This window comes from Periophthalmus magnuspinnatus, chromosome 23 (genome assembly GCF_009829125.3).
Source record: "Periophthalmus magnuspinnatus isolate fPerMag1 chromosome 23, fPerMag1.2.pri, whole genome shotgun sequence".
In the NCBI taxonomy this organism is placed as follows: Eukaryota; Metazoa; Chordata; class Actinopteri; order Gobiiformes; family Gobiidae; genus Periophthalmus; species Periophthalmus magnuspinnatus.
In genome coordinates, this window is record NC_047148.1 from 2,530,869 (window position 1) to 2,553,372 (window position 22,504).

The following is a 22,504-nucleotide window of genomic DNA, read 5'->3' on the forward strand; positions in this document are numbered from 1 at the left end:
GTGTCATTATTTTTGACTTATCAATAAGCCCCACAATTGTTGTAAGATTATTGTTATTTCAAGAACAAATTTCAACCTCCACTGGCCGAATAATGTTGCTTAAAACTATCCAAAAATATCTTTAAACTATCCAACAATCTATGGCAAATGTGTCTAAATATATGTTTGGATTTTTACAGTGCCCTGTTCTGATTTTATATTGGCCCATACAGTTAGGTTTAAAAAGTTCCTAAAATGACAAATCGAAAACACAGGGAGAACATGCAAACTCTGGACAAAAATACCTCCACATGGTCTGGCAATCGAACCAGGAACCTTATGGTTTTTAGCTTATCACCTTGCTACCTTTAAAAGGCATTTGTTTTTACCACCCAAATCTATTGAGGCTTCTGTTTGAATGATTTGAAAAATGGAAGCGACCAAACTCTGAAAATTAAACGGCACCAAGCGCCAAATAGGGATGTCAGGATTTATGAATGATTTTAGATTCCTCATTACAATCTTACAATCTAAAATTTGAAAGGAAATTGATAAATTCTGTTCCAGGTATACTGTGTCATACTGTAAAAAATAAAATAAAACATACTAAACCACTTCTTAGACCACACAGCAAAATAACAGATTTTTAAATTAGATAATTAGGTTTCAAAAGCTAATCATATATTTTTATATTTTGATTATGTGGTCAATTTTTATCCTTTATTTAACCAGGAATGTCCTACTTAAATTTTTGGCCCCAGGTGGAACTATTGTAAACGTTTTAATGCAAAACTGGACCATTCAACAGGAGAACATGCAAACTCCACACAAAGGACTAAAATTGAACACCAGACATTCTAGCTGTGAGGCAAGACTGTTAACTCAGGATTATGTGAAATGTTGCCATCTTGACATCCCTTGTGGTAACTTTAACGGTGCATTGTGTAACTTTTCAATTCAGATGTTTTGCCTGAAATGTTCCCCAGTATGGGATTAAATTATGTATTTCAGCAAAATTTGCCCCACTACAGATATATTGTATAAGTAGCTCTTGGGCTCAAAATAATTCTGCTATGTGCTGTCTGATTCTAATTATAAAGTGTTTTACTGTTCGATAATCAGGAAGCAACAACTAGGATGTTAATCCTAGTTGTGAAAAGTGCATCATGGTGAATAATTAGGATGTTTTTAATGCATTAGGTAAGTGAGAAATAACTCTGAACCACTGCAAACCTTCTAAGATGACCAAATTCTGTTTTTTTCACGTTTTTAAGACAGTAAAAATCAGGTACAGCACCTTCAATAACACTCTCCTTCCTGTCTAATGCTATACTTTGGAACATTCCAGGAAAAGCAATGATGTGTCCATGGAGACAATCAAGTGGCAAGCCCTCCACCAGAAAGTAGTACATAGTACACCTTTAACACAACTCAAATATAAACCAGAAAACACTTTACTTTTTAAATAACCTCCAAGCCATACCATATCTTTATGCCTGGAGCATTCATAGTAGTCCTCTTTATTATTCTGTACATCATCATAGGATTGTTAAGAGATTATGTCACTTCACAGCTGATTTCTAGCATGTGTAATCACAAGCTGTATCAAATATGTAAATAATGTAGTAATAATTTAGAATAAAATAGGGTTAGCAGTGTGTATAGCTCACTAATTGCTGATCACTGCTAACGTTAGCAAGGCCTAGCCTATCTTCGGTCACACTTAAGCCTTGGTAGCATTAAACGACTACAATCCCTTTTTAATGCAAGATGTGTTGTTGAAAAAAACAAAAAAAAACAAAAAAAAAACAAAACAAAACAGGAGATTGTAAATGTCCATGGTTTTCAATCAGCTAATGTGCCCTGAAGTGACGTCACACCTAACAACCCTACATCGTTTTAAACAATCGCTTTATGTACAAAACTAGTCTTCATGCATGGGTGTAGGGGGGTACATGGAGGGGGGCAGGGGTGGGGGAGGAGGGGGTGAGGTGGTGGGGGGAGGAGGGGGAGGATATGGTTGGTGGTACTGTGGTGGCATTGAAAAGGGTCCCGGTGGCTGTGATAGAAACTGATGGTGAGGATGGTGATGATGAGGGTGAGGAGGAGGGGGCAAAAATGGGTGATGTGAACCAAAATGTGGGTGCTGCGGCGGGTATGGGTGGGTCAAATGCGTTGGAGGAGGAGGGGGGGGGAGAGGAGGAGGAGGGGTTGTATTATGGGAAGGGGGCATTAGTGGAGGATAGTATTGGGATTGCGAGCTACTTTGCAGGTGACTCAAATGGTGATTTTGGCTAAGATACGGATTCAAAGGTTGCAGGGGAGGTTGGAGAGGGGGTGGGACAGAAGTGGGGCTGTACATAGGTGGAGGTCTGTGCATTAGGTGCGAATATGAAGGGGGCATCATTGCCGGGATAGGTGGGGGTGGGGGTTGGGTTTGTGGAGGAGGGAGAGGAGGAGGTGGCTGATTATGGATATGTTGCGGGGCATATTGCTGCAAATACAACCCAGGACGAGAGGGGTCAGGTGGGGATGCTGAATGTTGCTCTGTCCTTGGCGACCACTTATCTGAATGTGTCCTTACGTCTGGCAACGGAAGCATCCGATTATCAGATATCAAATTCGCCTGCGTTTCTGAAATGTTTTGCGTGTATTTTTGAGGAACATTCTCATCTGTTGACTTGTTCCTTTCTTGTGAAATCCGCGGAATTCTTGTCTCCAAAAACGTCCTAGATTCTTTTACATCTTTAGTTGGTTGGGAAGACAAATTAACTGAAGTCAGAGATGGAGTAGAGGGAAGCGGACGAGATTGCGTAGTCCACGTCAAATCCGTTGTGATTTTAGAAGAAGTTTGACTGGTTGTTGACATCGCTCCAGCATTTAAGGAAGTCTGCGAAGAAGCTGTAGAAGTGGTAGGACATGAAACAGGAGTTAATTTAGTAGGAGTTGAAAAAAGCTGCGATAAGGAAGACTTTGGCAAAGAGACTGGAGTTTTTGCACGATTTGATTCGCATGACAAAGTTTTGGAAGACGTTATTGTTTTCAATTCGGAGTGCTTTGTTGTTGAGACTTTTGGTCGTGGAGAAAGAGGCATTGAAGTAATACACTTTGTAACTGCAACTTGCTCTGATTTCACCTTTACAACGGGTAAATCATTTTTGCTTTTCAACGATTCCTTATTTTTAGTCCTGTCTTTTTCCTCTTTAGTTTTGGTTCGTTCAAATGACACAGCAGGTGGACATTTTGGAAGAATAGCCTCCTCTTGTTTCACTTTAATGCTTGGTAAAGTCCTATGTCCTACTTTCTCCGTATCCTCCTTCTTAATTTGTTCCTTTAATTGCTTCATTTCCTTCTCTCCCTCCTGTTTCAGTTCCGTAATCTCCTCGATCTTCATCTCCACCTCTTCACCCCACTCTTCAGTTTCAGTTTCATCCCTGCTGCCAGATGGCTCTTGTTTTTGCTCAGGGTGGTATTGACGTAAGCGAACGTGCCATGCTAGGCTACACACTGCAGACACGGTTTTGAACTGGTGGACCACATTTCGAGGGATGAAGTAAATATCGTTGTGACAGAGGCGGATTCGGGCGTAGCGGATTCCCTCACGCCGCAACTGGTTCAGTTTGGCATCGTCCACCCACTGAACACACTGCAAAAAATACAAGAAAGGGGAATTCAAAATGAGCAAATCTATACTTTTAATATACCAGTTAAGACCTTACAACACAATCAAAAATGTTAAAATTACTTAAATTCATATTATTATATTGAGTAATTCTGACTAGTTGACGTTTGTTCTTTTTGGACATTTTATTTCATTAATTTCATTGACTGAGTTGAGATAGGGTCCTTTAATTTATTTTAATCCTAATAAGCATATTTTAATCCTAATGAGCATGCATAAGCATTCTAATAAGTAGTAAGTAACACTAGACATACATCTCTGCAGTTCATAATGAAATATTACATAGGCATATCTGAGCATTGTCAAGTTACTGTGACAGACTTGAAATTGACGAGGTACAACACAAAATATGCTACGGCAAGGAGGAGCCAGGACGCCAGGTCAGAGGGGAGTTAACATAACACACAAGGGGTCTCCCTCCCAGACATTAAGGACAGTTACAAGTACCTTGGTATCCCACAAGCAAACCCTAACCCTTGAGATTGACGAGGTACAACACAAAATATGCTACGCTGAGCGAGGTAGCGACTGACCTGAAAGATAAGATCATGGCCCGAATGAACACAAGGCAACTACGACACCACCTGCAGAGACTAAGTGAAGTACCATCTGAAAGTCTCCTAGATGTGAAGGCAGCATTGAAAGCAATCCCTACCTCAACTATCACAGAGACCAATGAGCTGATATACACTTCAGCAGCAGTGATCCAAGAGATGCTTGGCTATAAGAGCAACCATGGGAGCCATGAGAAACAATACCCACCATGGAAACGACGGTTAGAGGCTAAAATCAAAGCAGTGCGGAGAGAAGTGAGCCAATTGTCAGAGGCCCAGAGAGGTGAGATGACAAAACAAGTACCCAAGAGGTACAGCCAGATGCCCATACCTGAAGCACTGGAAACTGCCAAACAAAGGCTCCCAAGCCCTTGGCCAGCCACCTAAAGAGGTACACACAAGATAATGAAGCCAAATGAATAAACCATCTGTTCGCAACACAACCGGTGAAAGTGCACGCTCAGTGGCAGAGTAATAACACCAGAGCAGACCCACCAAGGCTGGAAACCAAACAGTACTGGAAAGACATATGGAAGGAGGCATCACATAACAGCGATGCACAGTGGCTGGTGGCTCTGAGAGAAGTCCACAGCAACCTTCATGAACAGAATCCAGTCACCATCACAGTGGCAGACATCCAGGAAAGAGTCTCAGGCATGAAAAACTGAACCGCACCAGGCCCTGACATGATCCAGGCCTACTGGCTAAAGAAGCTCTCTGCTCTCTATGAGCGCCTGGTGGGACAAATGAACCAGCTGCCAATGAATGGGACTCACCCTGAATGGCTAACCGAAGGACGTACAATCCTGATCCAGAAGGATCCCTCAAACGGTACAGCCCCATCCAACTATCTGCCAATAACTTGTCTCTCCACAACATGGAAGCTCATGTCAGGCATCATCGCGGCTAAGATGTAGGCAGCACGGTGGCTGAGTGGCAACACTCATGCCTCACAGCAAGAAGGTTTGATTCGATCCCCGGGTCACCCAGGCCTTTCTGTGTGGAGTTTTGCATGTTTCTCCCCATGTCTGGATGGGTTTCCTCCGGGTACTCCGGTTTCACCCATCAACCAAAACATGAAGGCTCTTCGAGACAACTGTTGTTGTGATTTTGGGCATTACAAAAATAAAATGAACTGAATTGAATTGAAGATAAGTGGGCACATGGATCAACATGAGCACAGCGCAGAACAGCATCAGCAAAGATACCAGGGGTACCTGGTAGACCGAACAGTTGCCTGAGACTGCAGAACCCATAAGACCAACCTGTCCACTGCCTGGATTGATTACAAGAAAGCCTACAAAAACTAGCTTCGGCTATAATCTGGTGCAAAGCATCTTTTAATGTTTTTTTTGCACACTGTCCCTTCAAATAAACTAATAAACTAAACTAAACTATGACTCAATGCCACACACATGGATCACTGAATGCCTGGAGCTGTACAACATCAACAGGACTCTAAGAGCCTTTATTGCAAACTCGATGAGGAAAACCACCCTTGAGGCCAATGGCAAGCCACTTGCACAAGTGACCATCAAATGTGGCATATACCAAGGAGACGCACTGTCCCCACTACTGTTCTACATAGGTCTGAATCCCCTCAGCCAAATCATCAGAAATGCTGGCTATTGATACCAATTCAGGAATGGGGCTACCATCAGTCACCTCCTCTCCATGGATGACATCAAGCTGTACGCTAAGAATGAGCGGGACATCGACTCACTGATCCACACCACCAGGATCTACAGCACAGACATTGGAATGTCATACCCACAAGCAAATGGCAACCTTCAGGAGGAAACAAGGAAAGCAGCCATGGCCAAATACCTCAGACGAGTAAGACAAGTCCTAGGGAGTCAGCTCAATGGCAAGAACAAGACCCAGGCAATACACAGCCATGCCCTGCCAGTAATCAGATACCCAGCAGGAATCATAAGCTGGTCAAAGGAAGAGATACAGACCACAGATGTTAAGACCCGAAAGATGCTGACCATGCATGGCGGGTTCCATCCCAATTCCAGCACCCCTGACACTGAACCGTAAGGAAGGAGGCCGAGGACTAGTGAGTGTGAGAGCCACAGTCCAGGATGAAATATCCAGGATCCATAAGTACATCGAGGACAAGGCCCCAACAGATCACATGCTCAGCAAATGTCTCAGACAGTGGAGTGCAGAGGAAGAGGTGCTGGAGGAACCATCATGGAAGGGCAAGCCCCTGCACGGGATGTACCACCGGAACATAACTGAAGTGGCTGATATCTAGAAATCCTACCAATGGCTTGAGAAAGCTGGACTGAAGGACAGCACAGAGGCACTCATCCTGACTGCACAGGAGCAGGCCTTGAGCACCAGAGCAATAGAGGCCCAGATCTACCACATCAGACAAGACCCAAGCTGTAGGTTGTACAAAGAGGCCCTTGAGACAATCCAGCACATAACTGCAGGTTGTAAGATGCTGGCAGGGAAAGCATACATGGAGAAGCATAACCAAGTGCCGGGCATAGTGTACAGAAACATCTGTGCAGAGTACGGACTGGAAACCCCAAGATCAAGGTGGAAAACACCTCCAACGGTAGTGGAGAATGACCGAGGCAAAATCTTGTGGGACTTCCAGATACAGACTGACAGAATAGTGATGGCAAACCAACCGGACATTGTGGTGGTGGATAAACAACAGAGCAAAGCCCTTGTGGTGGGCATCACAGTACCAAGTGATGGGAACATCAGGAGAAAGGAACATACGAAACTAGAGAAATACCAGGGGCTTAGTGGTGCCCGTGGTCATCGGAGCACTCGGGGCAATGACCCCCAAACTGGAGGAGTGGCTACAGCAGATCCCAGGAAAAACATCAGACATCTCAGTCCAGAAAAGTGCAGTACTAGGAACAGCAAAGATACCCTCAAGCTCCAGGCCTCTGGTAGAGGTCCTGAGCATGGAAAAGAGGGGATGAGACCACTCGCGGAGGGTGAGGCGGAGATTTTTATATATATATATAACAAAATTGTCCAAGGGACAGCCATTATTCTACACAACTAGCCTAGCACAAGACAAGAGCACTTTGAACCTAACATATATTTTTAATGCGTTTATTTTGTTGTGTTTTAGTGATCTATTTATGTATTTAATTGGTTGTGATCTGTTTGAAATCTATCTGTTGTATGCAGGTTTATCTTACCTGGGAAAGTGGGGGCTCATACAGGTCCAGCTGCAGCCTCTGGACCACATAAGGGAAATCAGCCGCGTGGAAACAAATCACATCTTTGGTCACTCGAGAAGGCTCTGAGCTGGGAAAACAGAGCATGGCAAGAGTTTTATTTTAGATAGGGATTAAATTGTTATAAAATTACTGGGTTTCAGATAAACACATAATATTCTATAGGCTTATTTTGTTATATAACCAGCTCATATGCCCTCGTTACATATTTAAATGATCAGGTTCAACATTTGTGGGTTTTTCTTTTGCATATTGTTATGCAAACAATAGTAACTAAAAAAATTAAATTAAAAAAAAAATCTCAGTGAAGTTCAGGTCAAATTAAGAAAATGTTTTGGGGTTTTTTTCAGATTTTAGCTGAAGAACTAAATCACCTTAAAATACACCAGATTATAATAAGCCAAAAATGTTCTGAAGATGTGTATAAAAAGTAGGACTGCAAGCTATATTGCAATGAAATAAGAATTACAACTCGGGGAAAACGCGAGGAGGAGGCATCTGCGTGTACATAAACGATCTTTGGTGCAGGCAGCACTCAGTAAAATACCAGATATGCGACCCAAACGTGGAGATACTGGGAATAACATTACGACCTTTTTATTTACCCAGAGAGTTTGGATGTATTTTACTTTTTGTGGTATATGCCCCTCCCAGTGGTAAAGCTGCTAAAGCAGCCAACATCATTGCTGACTGTGTTCATGAGTTACAGCTTCAGTATCCTGATGCCCCAGCCATAGCACTAGGAGACATGAATCAGTGTCACCTGGACTCTGTGTTGCCTGGTTTTGAGCAATATGTGAAAAATCAAACCAGAAAAAACAACATTCTGGACAAGTGTTTTGTAAATATTAAGAATGCTTACACCTCCAAATGTAGACCACCTATCTTAAACTCGGATCATAATGTGATTCATATGATTCCAATTTATAAGACAAAATTTAAGAAAAGTAAGCCTGAAAAGAAAGTTATAAGAATTTGGACAAATGAGAGTAAGGAACAGCTTAGAGCTTGTTTTGACTGGACTGACTGGAGCACTTTTTATGAGGGCTCCTTGGACGAAAGGGCAACTGTCATTAATGACTATATTAACTTTTGTGTACAGTTGGTCGTCCCCACAAAAGAAATTAAAATATACCCAAATAACAAATCATATGTAACTAAGGACATTAAAGGAGTCATAAACAAAAGGAAATTGGCCTTTAACAACAAAGACACCGTAACACTAAAACAGACAGAAAAAGAATTAAGGCTTAAATTAAGAGAAGCAAAATTAAAACATAGACAAGACCTAGAAAACACTTTCAAAACTAATAACTCCAAAAAGGTTTGGGACACCATGAAATCAATGACAGGCATGCTATCTTCCATTAAACCTATTGCAACAGATAATGACCATAGTTTTGCCAATGACTTAAACACTTACTTTACAAGATTTGAATTATCTGATAGCTTTGAGAAATGTAATTTAATTCTCACAAATATTCAACCAGGACTTTCAGACAGAATTAAAATCACTGTCGATGAAGTCAGAAAAACATTTAAAGCTACAAACACCAAAAAAGCTGAAGGGCCAGATAAGTGCAGTCCTTTCATTTAAAAAAACTTTGCAACAGAGCTTGCACCAGCATGGCAACCAGTGTTTCAACTCTCAATTGACATACATACAGTTCCAATAACATGGAAAACTTCACACATAAAACCACTTCCCAAATCTCGAAGTCCGAAAGAATATAAAGACTTCAGACCTATAGCTTTGACCTCAGTGATCATGAAGGCTCTAGAGAGACTTTTGCTCAAACATTTACAAACCACAACTAACACCAAACTGGATTCATCCCAGTTTGCATATAAAACTGGTTGTGGCACTGAAGATGCTGTTGCCTCATTAGTTCACATTATCACTAAACATCTAGATAAATCTCATAGCTATGCACGAGCACTCTTTCTAGATTATTCATCAGCCTTCAATACAATACAACCTGACATTTTACTTTCTAAAATGTCTCGCCTGGGAGTCAACCCCTACTTGATTCACTGGTATGCCTCTTTTCTTACAAACAGAGTCCAGCTGGTCAAAGTGAATAGGGCACTTTCTTCTGCCATTTTGACTAATGTCGGTGCACCTCAAGGCTGCGTTAGTTCTGCTCTGCTGTTCACAATATACACAAATGACTGCCGAGCAACTTCAAACAATCAATACGTTCTAAAATACTCAGACGACACTGTACTGTTAACCTTATTGCATGATTCGGATAGCCCTGACCTGCACCAACAGGGAGTTAACAGAATAGTCACATGGAGTAAAAACAACTCTCTGGAAATAAACACAAAGAAAACTGAAGAAATTGTGTTTAGCCCAAAACTGACAGTTGCAAATCCCACCATTATCAACAACGAAATTATCAAATGGGTAGAATCGTACAAATATCTTGGTGTTATGATTGATGCCACCTTATCATGGAAACATCATATAGACTACATCTGTAAAAAAACTAAACAAAGACTGTACTTTCTCCGTCGCCTACGATCTTTTGGAGCCACTCGTCAGATCCTCCTACTGTTCTATACAGCTGTTATCCTCAGTGTGCTGCAGTACTGTAATGCTGTGTGGTACAGCTGCTTGTCCACATCAGTAAAGTCTGGACTTAAACACCTGATCAAGATCTGTTCCAAGACTGTGGGTCAGCCATTAGAAGGTCAGTATGAGGCTGCCTATCATAATAACACAATACGACTGGCAAGAAACATCATTTCTGACTCTAACCATGTTTTGAACTGTGAATATGCATTGCTTCCATCTGGGCGACGGTTCAGTGTTCCACGATTTAATAAGGTTAGGCTGAAGCATTCTTTTGTTCATCAGTCAATCCTTAAAATAAACAAGGAGCTTAATCCATAGCTATCAAAGTGCTAGAAAGTGACTTGAATTAATGTTTGTATCGTGTCTGTGTCGCATGTGTGATGTTAATGTGTAGCAACGGAGCCACTGTTTTTATGTGCAAGACAAATTTCAGATCTCTGATCTGACAATAAAGTATTATCTATCTAATCTAATCTAACTTGAATAGTCGCAATAGCAATCACGAGTGCAAATATTTAGCATAATTGCCTTTGCAAACAACAAATTATCCCATCTTATGTAAACAAAAAATTAAAAATGCTAACCCTGTAGTTTAGACCTCTACAAATATGTTCTGAAATGCATGGGATTTTATTAGGTTAAGAGTTCAGATTTCAGTTTTTCTCAAATGTTAATGCTGCAGACATGTTTAAAATGTGCTTCTACTCTACAATCAAAACACAAATTTAAACATAATGGCATTGCTTGTCAGAAAAAAAAAACTGCAATTAGATCTATTCTCAAATTGTTCAGCCCTGTAAAAAGTTGCAAGAAAACAAATTATAAAGAAAAAGCCCTCTCTCCTTACCTGTCCCCACAGCGCACAGCCTTCAAGACCCCCACAGCGGCAGTGGTCTTCCGCTCGAAGCCTTGCCCAATGTGATCTGCGTGGGCTCGGGTCCGGTCTTCAAACAGCATCTCCCGAGGCTCACTGGTCCTGGGCATGGACTGTAGCAGGTTCTTCACCTCGTTTGTAGAGCTGGAAAAAAATATTATAATAAATAATAAAAATAAAATAATAATTGTGTTTTTATTTAGTTGTTTTTTTTGTGTTTCCTGAGTCCTGATTTAGTCCGAGCCCTGGCAGTGGCAGTTTTTTCATGTTCTCCTTGTGTCGGTTGGGTTTCCTCTGGGCACTCTGGTTTCCCTCATCACCCCAAAACATTGCACAATTGATACTTGGCAGCTTATGCCAGCAACATTCCCTACGGGTGTGCCACTAAATAGTGGCACTACTGAGCAGGTGAGATGATTTGTGATGTTAAACAAGTCCCTCTCAAATAACATTATATTAGCTAAGATTCAATTAGTCACTTTCCCCTTTTTTGTTGAAAACCAAACACCTAAAGTGCTCATATTGATCACAGGCTCCTGAAAATGTGTTGCTCAAATCCATTTTGTAGTTTTTCTTGAGTTTCTTAATTTGTTTTGTCTTCCTCTTCATGTTATTTAAACCACATGAATGAAAAGCAACACAAAGCAAACGCCAAATGAGAATAAATCATATTTGTGCAGTAAACAGAGGAGAGAAAGCGCCGCCCAAATACGTGGTTTATATTTTATTCTTTTTTTAGGTGCAGAGGAGAGATGCTCTGAGCTCAGTAAAATTGGACTATGATCAGGCTCAGATTTTGAACTAGGCTTGGTCAGAACTACCTTAGCTGGTGGATTTAACTTATTGTGAATGTTCGCACCACTTAGGAGGCAGACTCAATTATGGCCCCCTATTGTATTTGTAAAATTTTGTGGAAAATTGCAAAAACCAAAAAGTAAACAATACCGTATTGACAAGTAATTAGTATTGAAAATTAGAGAGCTCTAATTCTGCGTAAAGGCCCCAAGAAAAAATACTGAAACACAGCTCAGCACCACCTAAAAAATCGATTTACATGGCTGCAATGGGAGGTTGGATGGGAACACTTTTAACGTAGACAAATGAGACTGAGAAAAATTAGGTCATGTCAGAACATGTACAAAATTGTATCATGGTATTTGTATGATGTGATGTCACATGAATGCAACCTATTTCTGAAAATCTGTATTTTTAATAATAATAATAATAATACATTTGATTTATAACGCACTTTACATTCAAACAACAAATCTCAAAGTGCTACAGTAAAAAGACATTAAAAACAGAAGACAATTAACATTAAAAAGAGAGACAATTGGTGTAAAAGCAATAAAACAATAGCCAGGTGTTTAGCTGTAGGCCAAGGTAAAAAGGTAAGTTTTAAGTCCTCTTTTAAAAGCATCCACCGTCTGTGGAGCCCTGAGATGGTCTGGGAGGGCATTCCACAGACGGGGAGCAGCCACTGAAAAGGCTCTGTCGCCCATGGTCTTGAGCCGTGTCCTGGGCATGACCAGACGGTGCTGTTGGCCTGACCGAGTCTTAGTGGAGGTGTGTGGTGTGAGCAGTTCAGTGAGGTAAGTGGGGGCCGCACCGTGGAGACAGTGATGGGTGTGCAAGAGGACTTTGTATTGAATGCGGAAGTGAATGGGGAGCCAGTGCAGAGAGTGAAGAATGGGGGTGATGTGCTCGTGTTTACGCACCCTCATCAGGACCCTGGCGGCGCTGTTTTGGACATACTGGAGCTTTTGTATGTTCTTGCCAGAGATCCCGATGAGGAGTGCGTTACAGTTACATTTTCAGCGTTACATTTTCAAATAAATAGCGCAGAACATGATTTGCCTGTTCTAAGATTTTATTTTTTTTGTTGAGATATTAGCTGTGGAACTTGGCACCAAAATTTACCCAAAAATTTTCATCCAGGCTATGTGTCAAAACATCAGTGCCACAGACCTGTGGCACTGACGTCATGAAGTCATTTGAGCACCTGGTCCTGCACCACCTCAAGTCCTTTACCTCCCCCCTCCTGGCCCTCTGCAGTTTGCCTACAGAGCCAATCGGTCTGTAGACGACGCCATTAACCTGGCCCTTCACTTCATCCTCCAGCATCTGGACTCCCCGGGAACCTACGCCAGGATCCTGTTTGTGGGCTTCAGCTCTTCATTCAACACCATCCTCCAACACCATCCTCCCTGCTCTGCTCCAGGACAAGCTCGCTCAGCTCAATGTGCCCGACTCCACCTGCAGGTGGATCACTGACTTCCTGACGGACAGAAGACAGCACGTGCGGCTGGGGAAGAATGTCTCGGACACTCGGACTATCAGCACAGGATCTCCACAGGGCTTTCTCCTCTGCTCTTCTCCCTGTACACCAACTGCTGCACCTCCAGCTCCGACAAATTGGTTAAGTTTGCGGATGACACCACCCTCATCGGACTCATCTCAGACGGCGAATGCCTACAGGAGGGAGGTGGACCGGCTGGTGTCCTGGTGCAGCAGCAACAACCTGGAGCTTAACATCCAGAAGACAGTGGAGATGATCGTGGACTTCAGCCCCCCTGCCCTCACCCTGACGGACTCCCCCATCACCACCGTGGACTCTTTCCGCTTCCTGGGCAACTGCATCACCCAGAATCTCAAGTTTGAGCCAACCATCAGCTCCCTCATCAAGAAAGCCCAGCACAGGATGTTCTACCTGCGGCAGCTGAGGAAAGGCAAGCTGCCGGTCCAGATGATGGTGCAGTTTTACACGGCCATCATTGAGTCCATCCTCACCTCCTCCATCACTGTGTGGTTCGCTGGGGCCACTGCCAGGGACAGACAGAGACTGCAGCGCATTGTGCGCTCTGCTGAGAAGGTGATTGGCTTCAGCCTTCCATCTCGACAGGACCTGTACGTCTCTAGGACTCGGGGGCGAGCAGGCCATATAGCAGCTGACACTTCTCACCCTGGACATGGACTATTTGAGCCACTTCCCTCTGGCAGGAGGCTACGGTCTATTGGGACCAGAACCTCTCATCATAAGAACAGTTTCTTCCCCTCTGCCATTTGTCTCATGCACACTATTTGCACAAAACTGGACACTTATAATACCGGCACTTTAATAAGTCATGTTTGCACTGTTGTTCTGATGCTGCTGTTGTATATATTTTCTACCTTTAAGTATTTTATTAGATTTTTTAAGTATATCTTTTAACTTTCTGCATGCCACTTATTAGTATTTGTATTTCTTTAGTGCGTTTTATGTTGCACTTATTACCAAAATAAGTTCCTACTTGTGAACTGTGTTCACAAATGATGGCAATAAAAGTCTTCTGATTCTGATTCTAATTCTAATCTGCAGCCAGAGTCCATATTTAGAATTCTGTGTGTGAGTATCATAGTAACCAAAGAGGAGTGAGGCTGTTTAAGGTAACATCCCTTCTCGCTGGTTTAGCAGGGAGCTTAGCAGCACTGTCAATCAAACCTGTTGCTAACGCTAGCGGGAGTGACCTTGGGGAAAGACGGTGTCTTATTAGTCAGTTATTCATTATATCATGTTCACATTTTGATTTAGGGACAAAATAATAAAAATAAAAACACCAGGATCATGTAAAGGTGGTCAAATGAACATTTTAAGACCAAAATGCCAAGTCTGCTAGCAACAGTTAAGAGAGGGGCAACGTTATTTAAAGAAGTCAACTGCAGCTAAAGTTCAAATGAACCACTTTGTGCCCATGATCACTTGGAAAGCTGTGGCTAGCACATTAGCTATGTCCATTTTACGGATGGGACGATATATGGTAATATCGCTAATCCAAATAGTGGTTTGTGGCACTTTTTAATAATCGTGATCATCGCACATGAGGGGGCCCTCTATCATAGCAATGAAAGTTTTAGCTTCTGTGCCTATGGCTCATGGCTAGTGGGCAGGCAGTGGCACTGTATCCAGATTACCCTACACATTTAAATCTTCCACTCAAGGTGAAGTCTGATGTGTGGAATTATTACGGCTTTGAAAACCAAGACCAACAATCTGCAAAGTCTGCCGAAAAAAGTGGCTCCGAGGGCAAACACAAGCAACTTTACATGCACATTTGCGAGACAATCATTTGGCATTGTTTGTGTCATAACGGCTGGGTTGGGGTGGACCAAAGACGTGCAGGACTCGGGACAGGTTTACAGTGTTTTATTTACAGTTAGTGAAAGATACAAACAATAGTCCAATAATCCAACAGGGCGTGAGCGAGAGCCACAGGCACGTCGGGGGAAAGCCAAGACGGGAACAGGGATCCGCCAGGAGCGGGGCGCAGACCGGGAACAGAACCAGAGGAAGCCGAGCCAGGGCAGACAGGAGAGCGGGAAACCGGAGCCGGCGAGCGTGGTACTGCCGGGGTCCAGGACGGGACAGGGAGGTGAGGTAAGGAGTTGACAATACCAGAGCTGAAGCGCGGGAAACAGAGCCCGAAGCCAAGAGCTGGGAAGGTCAGGAGAACCGGAACCTGGGAGGCAGCAAACTCCAATTAGCATCAAAAAGAGCAAGAGACAAGAATGCAAAAAATGGAGCCGGTATAATCACGTTGACACGCGGATGATCTGGCACCGAGTGTCTTCTCCCAGCTCCTCTTATCCACGGCAGGTGTGGTGATTAGCCAGATGGACAACAGGTGTGCGGAGGAGGAGCCGAAGCTCCGCCCTGGTACAGACAGGTGAGGGAGAGGGGAGAGCACACAGGGAGGCAAAAACGGAGCAGAGATACATGCCTCATGACAGTTTGATATACTTGAGCCGAAAATATCCATCGTAAGTAGCATATCATATAAAATAAACTATTGAACGTAACTTGTGTTAGTTTAGATTTGTATGAGTAATGGTACATGTTTGTGTCGACTTTGCTAGGTTAGAGCCGATTTTCAGGCACAATTTGAAAAAAGTCTTAAATTAAAACTCAAAAAACCTCTGTGTACGGTCTTTTTGTGTAAATATCTCATGATACGACGTGAAAACCTGCGGCTTATATGTTGATGTTTTTTGTGACTTTTTAAAAACTGCAAACCTTGGTATAATAATTATCGTGATAATATCGTTAATCACAATTATTTTGGTCAAAATAATAATATCTTTCAGTCTATATCTAGTCCATTCATACATACAGTCTATGACTGTACCCCATTTAAGGCTTGCTGGTGCCGTTACAGACAAATTTTCTTGTGAGTGCTAAGGAGTAGCTCTTGAAAAATACACAAACCCAAAATACTGTATGCAGGTCCAAATTATTAGCAGCATAAAAATAGTATATTAAATGGTTAGAAATGTACAACCCCAATTCCAATGAAGTTGGGACACTGTGTAAAACTTAAAAAAAAAAAATACAGAATGATTTGCAAATCCTTTTCAACTTATATTGAACTGAATAAACTACAAAGACATGATATTTAATGTTCAAACTGATAAACTTTATTGTTTTAAATGCAAATATTCACTCATTTTCAATTTGATGCCTGCAACACGTTCGAATAAAGCTGGGACAGGGGCATGTTTACCACTATATTACATCACCTTTCCCTTTAAAAACAACCAATAAGCGTTTGGCATTTGTGCTTCATAATGCGCCACACATTTTCAATGGGAGACCGGTCTGGAGTGCAGGCAGGCCAGTCTAGTACCTTTTTCTTTTACCACAAAGTCACACTGTTGTAACATGTGCACAATGTGGCTTAGCATTGTCTTGCTGAAATAAGCAGGTACGTTCCTGAAAAAGATATTGCTTGGATGACATCATATGTTGCTTGCAAACCTGTATGTACCTTTCAGCATTAACGGTGCCTTCACAGATGTGCAAGTTACCCATGCCATGGGCACTAACATGGGCACATCACCGATGCTGGCTTTTGAACTTGCACCGATAACAATCCAGATGGTCTTTTTCCTCTTTGGCCCACAGGACACCGCGTCCATGATTTCCAAAAATAATTTGAAATGTGGACTCGTCAGACCACAACACACTTTTCCACTTTACGTCAGTCCATCTCAGGTGAGCTTGTGCCCTGAAAAGCCAGCAGCATTTCTGGGTGTTGTTGATATATGGCTTTAGCTTTGCATGGTACAGTTTTAACTTGCACTTTGAGATGTAGTGACAAACTGTGTTAACTGACAATAGTTTCCTGAAGTGTTCCTGAGCCCATGTGGTAATATTCTTTACACTTTCATGTCTGTTTTTAATACAGTACTGCCTGAGGGATTGGAGGTCACAGCTATTCAATGTTGGTTTTCAGCCTTACGTGCAGAGATTTCTCGAGATTCTCTGAATCTTTTGATGATATTATGGACCGTAGATGAAATGATGAAATCCCTAAATTCCTTGCAATTGTACGCTGAGAAACTTTGTTCTTAGACTATTGGAGTATTTGCTCATGCAGTTATTCACACAGTGGTGAACCTCTTCCCATCCTTGCTTGTGAATGAATGACGCTCCTTCTATACCCAATCATGACACTGACTTCAATTAACCTGGTCACCTGTGGAATGTTCCAAACAGGTGTATTTTACTGATGGGCGTCAGGGGTTTGACTTGCTTATATTACGGCACAGTGGTCTGACAGTAACAAATGACTAACCAGGAACTATACGAAAAGTCAAACAACGATAGGAAAGGTGGACTTACACTGGAGTTTAAAGGTGCAATATGGAACTTTTCTGGTGGAGAGGGTCTGCAACTTGCTTCTATTTATGGACATCTTACTGCTTTGCCTGGAATTTTCCTTAGTATGGCATTAAACTGAGCTTTCTTGAATACATGCATTCAAGTACAGAGGTTTTTATTGAAGAAATATCTTGAAAAAAACAATAGTGATGGGGCTTGCCTCTCCACAGATCTGACCTTGCCTGGTGGTGTCACCTGCTTGTCTCCAAGGAGATAGATAAGTTAAATACGATACTGTGGAACATTCCAAAAGCAATAATAATCTTCCAGGAAAGCCTTTGTTGTTTTGGCTGTCCTCAGGTGTAAAAGTACATTATCTCAAGGGACTTTTTTAGCCTTTTCGGCTCCAAAATCTCATGTGTGTACCACCATGCCTCTATAACAAAAAGATGCAGACTATCCAAACAACAATGGCCCTCCGACATTCCTGATTTCCTCACTTTTGGGACACAGTTGATAGACTGTTTTTAAGAAGAAATGAAAATCACCAACTGCATTAACAATTTCAAAGACAACTATAGACTCATCAGCCAACACGTAAGCAGAGCAAATATGGGAGGAGGGCCAATAGAAAGAACAAGAGAAGATTTTCCAATGAAACCTTGCTGTAGTGTGAAATGTTAAAATGCATTTATGATCTCAGCTCAAATCACTTCAAAATGACTCATATGTGATACTGCAAATACCCAGTGGTTCACATAAACAAAATTATTCAAATAAAACTATTAATTATATTGTATGTTGCCATGAGATAAATAAAGGTAAATGCACAAATGTTAAACCTGATAATTTCTATTAGTGGCTAGACCCATTCATATCTTTTAATACAACTAAAATTTGTAATTTAACAATTATTGTAACAACAATTTTTAGCTGCCCCCATCTGTATTAAATATTAGAGGCGACACTAGATCAGTAGGTAGAGTGTTTGCCTACTGTTCCGAATGCAGATGCTTCAAATCCTGCTCTCAAGATAAACATCATTGGTAAAGCAGTCAGATCCACTGGCAGTGCGATCCCAGCTCCCACAAATTAATACTGTCATTGTGTCCTTGAGCAAGACACTTAACCCATTTTGCCCCTAGTGTCTGTGTTCACTAGTGTATGAATGTGTGTGTGAATGGCTAAGTGCTTTCTTGATGTGAAGTGCTTTGAGTGGCTTGAAGGTGGAAAAGCGCTATATCAAAATGTTACCATTTATTATTATTGGCCTATAGAACGTTGTGATGCCATCTGGAACACAGCAATAAATACAAAATAAAGGTGCTGACCGTTTCCTCTTGAAGGGTGACTTGGGGATGTCGGCCAGCGGAATCATCTGCTCTCCAGGCCTAACCCACATAATGGGACCATCATCTGAGTCTCTGGGTTCCATTGAACTCAGGCTGGAGAAGGAGCCCCACGGGACAGTCCTCTGCAATGGGGACCACCAGACAACAAGTATGAACTATTGCCAATGTGAAGTAACCATTATTTCAGCAGTCACTTATTGATCTTTATCACAATAAAGTTAATATGTACATACTTTTGCACTATTAATATTCATTTTGTACAATATTATACAGTATATATTTACTCTTGCTAATTGTTGTTTTGCATATCCCTTTTTGATCAATTGAGATTCAGTAATATCTAATTGTCAGTGATCAGCTTGAGTCATTTTAATGGGGAGTCTACAGCCAGTCCTCTGTCAGTAAAAGCATGTGGTTTGGAGCAGACAGAATGAGGACTTTGGAGGAAGACAGTTGAATATATTTTTATGTTAAAGGACAATTATTACTACTCTGTATACTTTAATTAAAGGATCCATACTAGTCGATTTTCTGATCTAATGTTGCTTCCTCATCACAATCCTACCTGGAGTTGTTACTGTTTCATTCACACATGTTTAACACACAACCCCTGCATAATTAGGCTGAGTTCTTCTCTCAAATGGAAAACACTCTGTTCCACCTTGTGATGTCGTGTGGTAATACAGGAAGTGCTCCACTGTGTTTTTAAACTCCATCCAGGTATGTTTATGATGAGGTAACAACATTACAACATGACTAAAAGCTCACATGAGTCAATTTCGTGTAATATAGGACCTTTAATATATACTGGAAACTATTTGTATTTATTTTTAGTAAGACGCAATAAAATAAAATCTGAAAAAAAAAGTGACTGATAAATTCAAAGAATTTCAGTCCTCATCAGGTTTACCTTTAGGAAGAGTGATTTCTCGAGAAGCCCGAGGAATTCTGGGAAATAGTTGCCAACCTCCTCGTCCACAGCTCCCACCAGACTGATCTGTCTCATGGGGCCGGCTCTGTACGTGCCGTGGCTGTACGACCTCTTCACCTGTGACAGAAGAAAACAGGGAGAAATGGTATCAAATAATGATTAGGTTTAGTATATTCATGGGTTCAACTTCTATAAAAGTGGAACTAAACCCTATAATATATAAATATGGACCTTTCTAGTCGCAAATGGCGCAGTGGGGTAGCGTCTTTCTGATTACAAACACCATGTTGTGATTATTTAAAGTGGGCCCATCTTATATATAACTATGTGCATTTGAATGACTGGCCTGGATACAGTGAGATAATGCATGTCTTTAAATAGGGGAGTGGATATCACTGCTGTCATGACTCCAGGGGCAGTGTTTACATAATGCATAATTTATCAGAAAAATAGGCATGGCATTGTTTTTACATCATCACAGGAAACAGGAGAGGAGAGGCAAGAGATATGGGGGGGAGAAAAAGAAAGCGAAAGGGAGGAAAGGGGAGAGAAAAGAATAGAGGGAGGAAGGGAGAAAAAGAGAGGGGGGGGAGATGGAGACGGTGAGAGAGAAGGAGAAACAACAAAGAGAGAGAGAGAGTAAGTGAGGGATGTGTTTACAGAAAGAGGGGTGAGGAGTGCGAGAGGGGGGAGAGGGGAGAGAGGCAGGAGAAGACCAAAAGACAAGAGGAGAAAGAGGCGGGGAGAAAGTGGGTGCATGGAAAGAGAAATTGGAGTAAGAAGAGAGGGATTGGAGAGAGAGGTGGGAGAGAGGGAGAAAAAAATATACAAAGAAGGGAGGAGGAGCAAGGTAAGGGAGACATAATAAAATAATAGAGAGAGAAGGAAGGGAGAGAAAAAAGAAAGGAATAAAGAGGAGGATGGACAAGAGAGGGAGAAACAGGAGAGATGGGGAAGGAAGAGAAACAAATCGAGGAGAGGAACTTAAACCTGTTAAAATGTGAAAGGTGAGAGAAGACCTATAGAGATTTAGAAAGAGCGAGAGAAAGAGAGAGACAGAGAGAGAGAAAAAAGAAAGATTCAGAGACAACAGCAGCTAGCACAAGCATATTAGCACAGGGATATTAGCATGAAGAGAGTATTAGCATAAGTATTACAGTATCCACAGAAAAATATATCTGGTCTTTATAGGAAAATCTTGTTGTATCTGTAGTTTTGACCTCTACAAATATGTTCTGAAATGCAGGGGATTCTTGTATTAGCTTATAGGTTTATAAGTTCATATTTCAGTCTACAGTGGTCCCTTGCTATATCGCAGTTCACTTTTCCAGGTCTTGCTTTTACAGTGTATGAACGCACATTGTGTTCTGCATCCTGATTGGCTAAGGGACGTGCTGTATCTCCTGTACAGTACAGAATGCACTGAACAAATGTTCAGTGCTCAATTATTTATTAATTAATTAATTTATTTATTTATTTCTATGCAAAACATACATACATACATAGTGACCACACATATACAATAGTGACAAGTGGTGATAAGACATACAAGACATACCAAGATGTACCAAGACATACCAAGACATAACATGGTTTGTGAACGTAACAGCTATTTACAATTGTATGTGACAAGTCTGTGTGTGGGTGTATACCTGTGTGTGTGACTTTTCTGAGATTTTGGAGAGGGTAATGTGAAGATGGGAGAGGAGAGTGCTAGTACTACTGATTCAAAAGTGAGAAAGGAAGGTATAGAGAATATAGATGGTAAGAAAGAAAATAAATAAATAAATAAAAATAATAATATCAGTATAAAAACAGTTAGAATAATAATAGTAATTAAAGCCGCAAGTGGCATCGAATGGCCCTCGCGGGCCGTGCTTTGCACTCGGCCGACCCGGCACTTCCTGTGAGTGGCTAACGCGCCACTTTCCCCTGTTTCATTGTGGCTTTGGGTTTCACTTGTCATCAAACCAATTCAAAAGACATTGGAAGCGCTCGTGCACAAAATGCAAAAACATGGGTTTTTCCAGGCATCACCATGGCAACATGAGGTAACATGGGATGTGTCTCCTAGTAGGCAGATTAAGGGTGAGTGAGGGATACGGCAGTCCAAGAGGGTAGAGAGTGATTCTGTCGCCAAAATTGGAAGACAGGTGAGCAGAACCATAAGGCATGGATGTAGGTGTCGATGGGATTTTGTGTGTAGATGGTGTATTTGTCTGTATTTGAGCTAAATTTTGCCATTTTCTGTCTAGTAAGATGTGTTCTATGTAGTATTTTGTATTGTATGAGGTGTAGGTTTGCATTGTCAGACATATCAAAGGTGTTATTGCAGATTTGGGTCCAGAAGTTGCATCAGGGGCAATTCCCAAGTCTTTTTCCCATTTTTCATGTGGTATTGCCATAGTTTTGTCTGATTGTAAGATAATTCTGTAGATATTGGCTGTTTTTTTTGTTGATTTAATATTTATTATTTTTGAGATATATGGGGGGAGTGTGAAATTAATATTTTTTGTATTGTAAACTCTTTGGATCATGGATTTGAGTTGGTATTCGAGGTATTGTTTCTCCCTGATGCTGAACCTCAGGACCAAGTGTGGGAAAAAAAAACTGTTCGTTGTCTTGAAATATATGCTGTAGATGTGTGAATCCTTTCTCGTTCCATGAGCGTAAGTATATATATATATATATGTATATAT

General features: G+C 41.5%; 1 protein-coding gene across 1 annotated transcript in view; it reads right to left on the reverse strand.

The window, feature by feature from the left end:
* Window positions 1-1,843: 1,843 nt before the first annotated feature.
* LOC117391437 (lysine-specific demethylase RSBN1L-like) overlaps window positions 1,844-22,504 on the reverse strand; it is a 74,326-nt gene continuing 53,665 nt past the window's right edge. The window contains exons 5-9 of the mRNA XM_033989250.2: window positions 19,785-19,922; window positions 18,854-18,996; window positions 10,859-11,029; window positions 7,392-7,500; window positions 1,844-3,625 (exon numbers count right to left, since the gene is read on the reverse strand). Coding sequence (XP_033845141.1) covers window positions 1,904-3,625; window positions 7,392-7,500; window positions 10,859-11,029; window positions 18,854-18,996; window positions 19,785-19,922 — 2,283 coding nt within the window. The 3' untranslated portion in view covers window positions 1,844-1,903. The remainder of the gene's footprint in view (window positions 3,626-7,391; window positions 7,501-10,858; window positions 11,030-18,853; window positions 18,997-19,784; window positions 19,923-22,504) is intronic.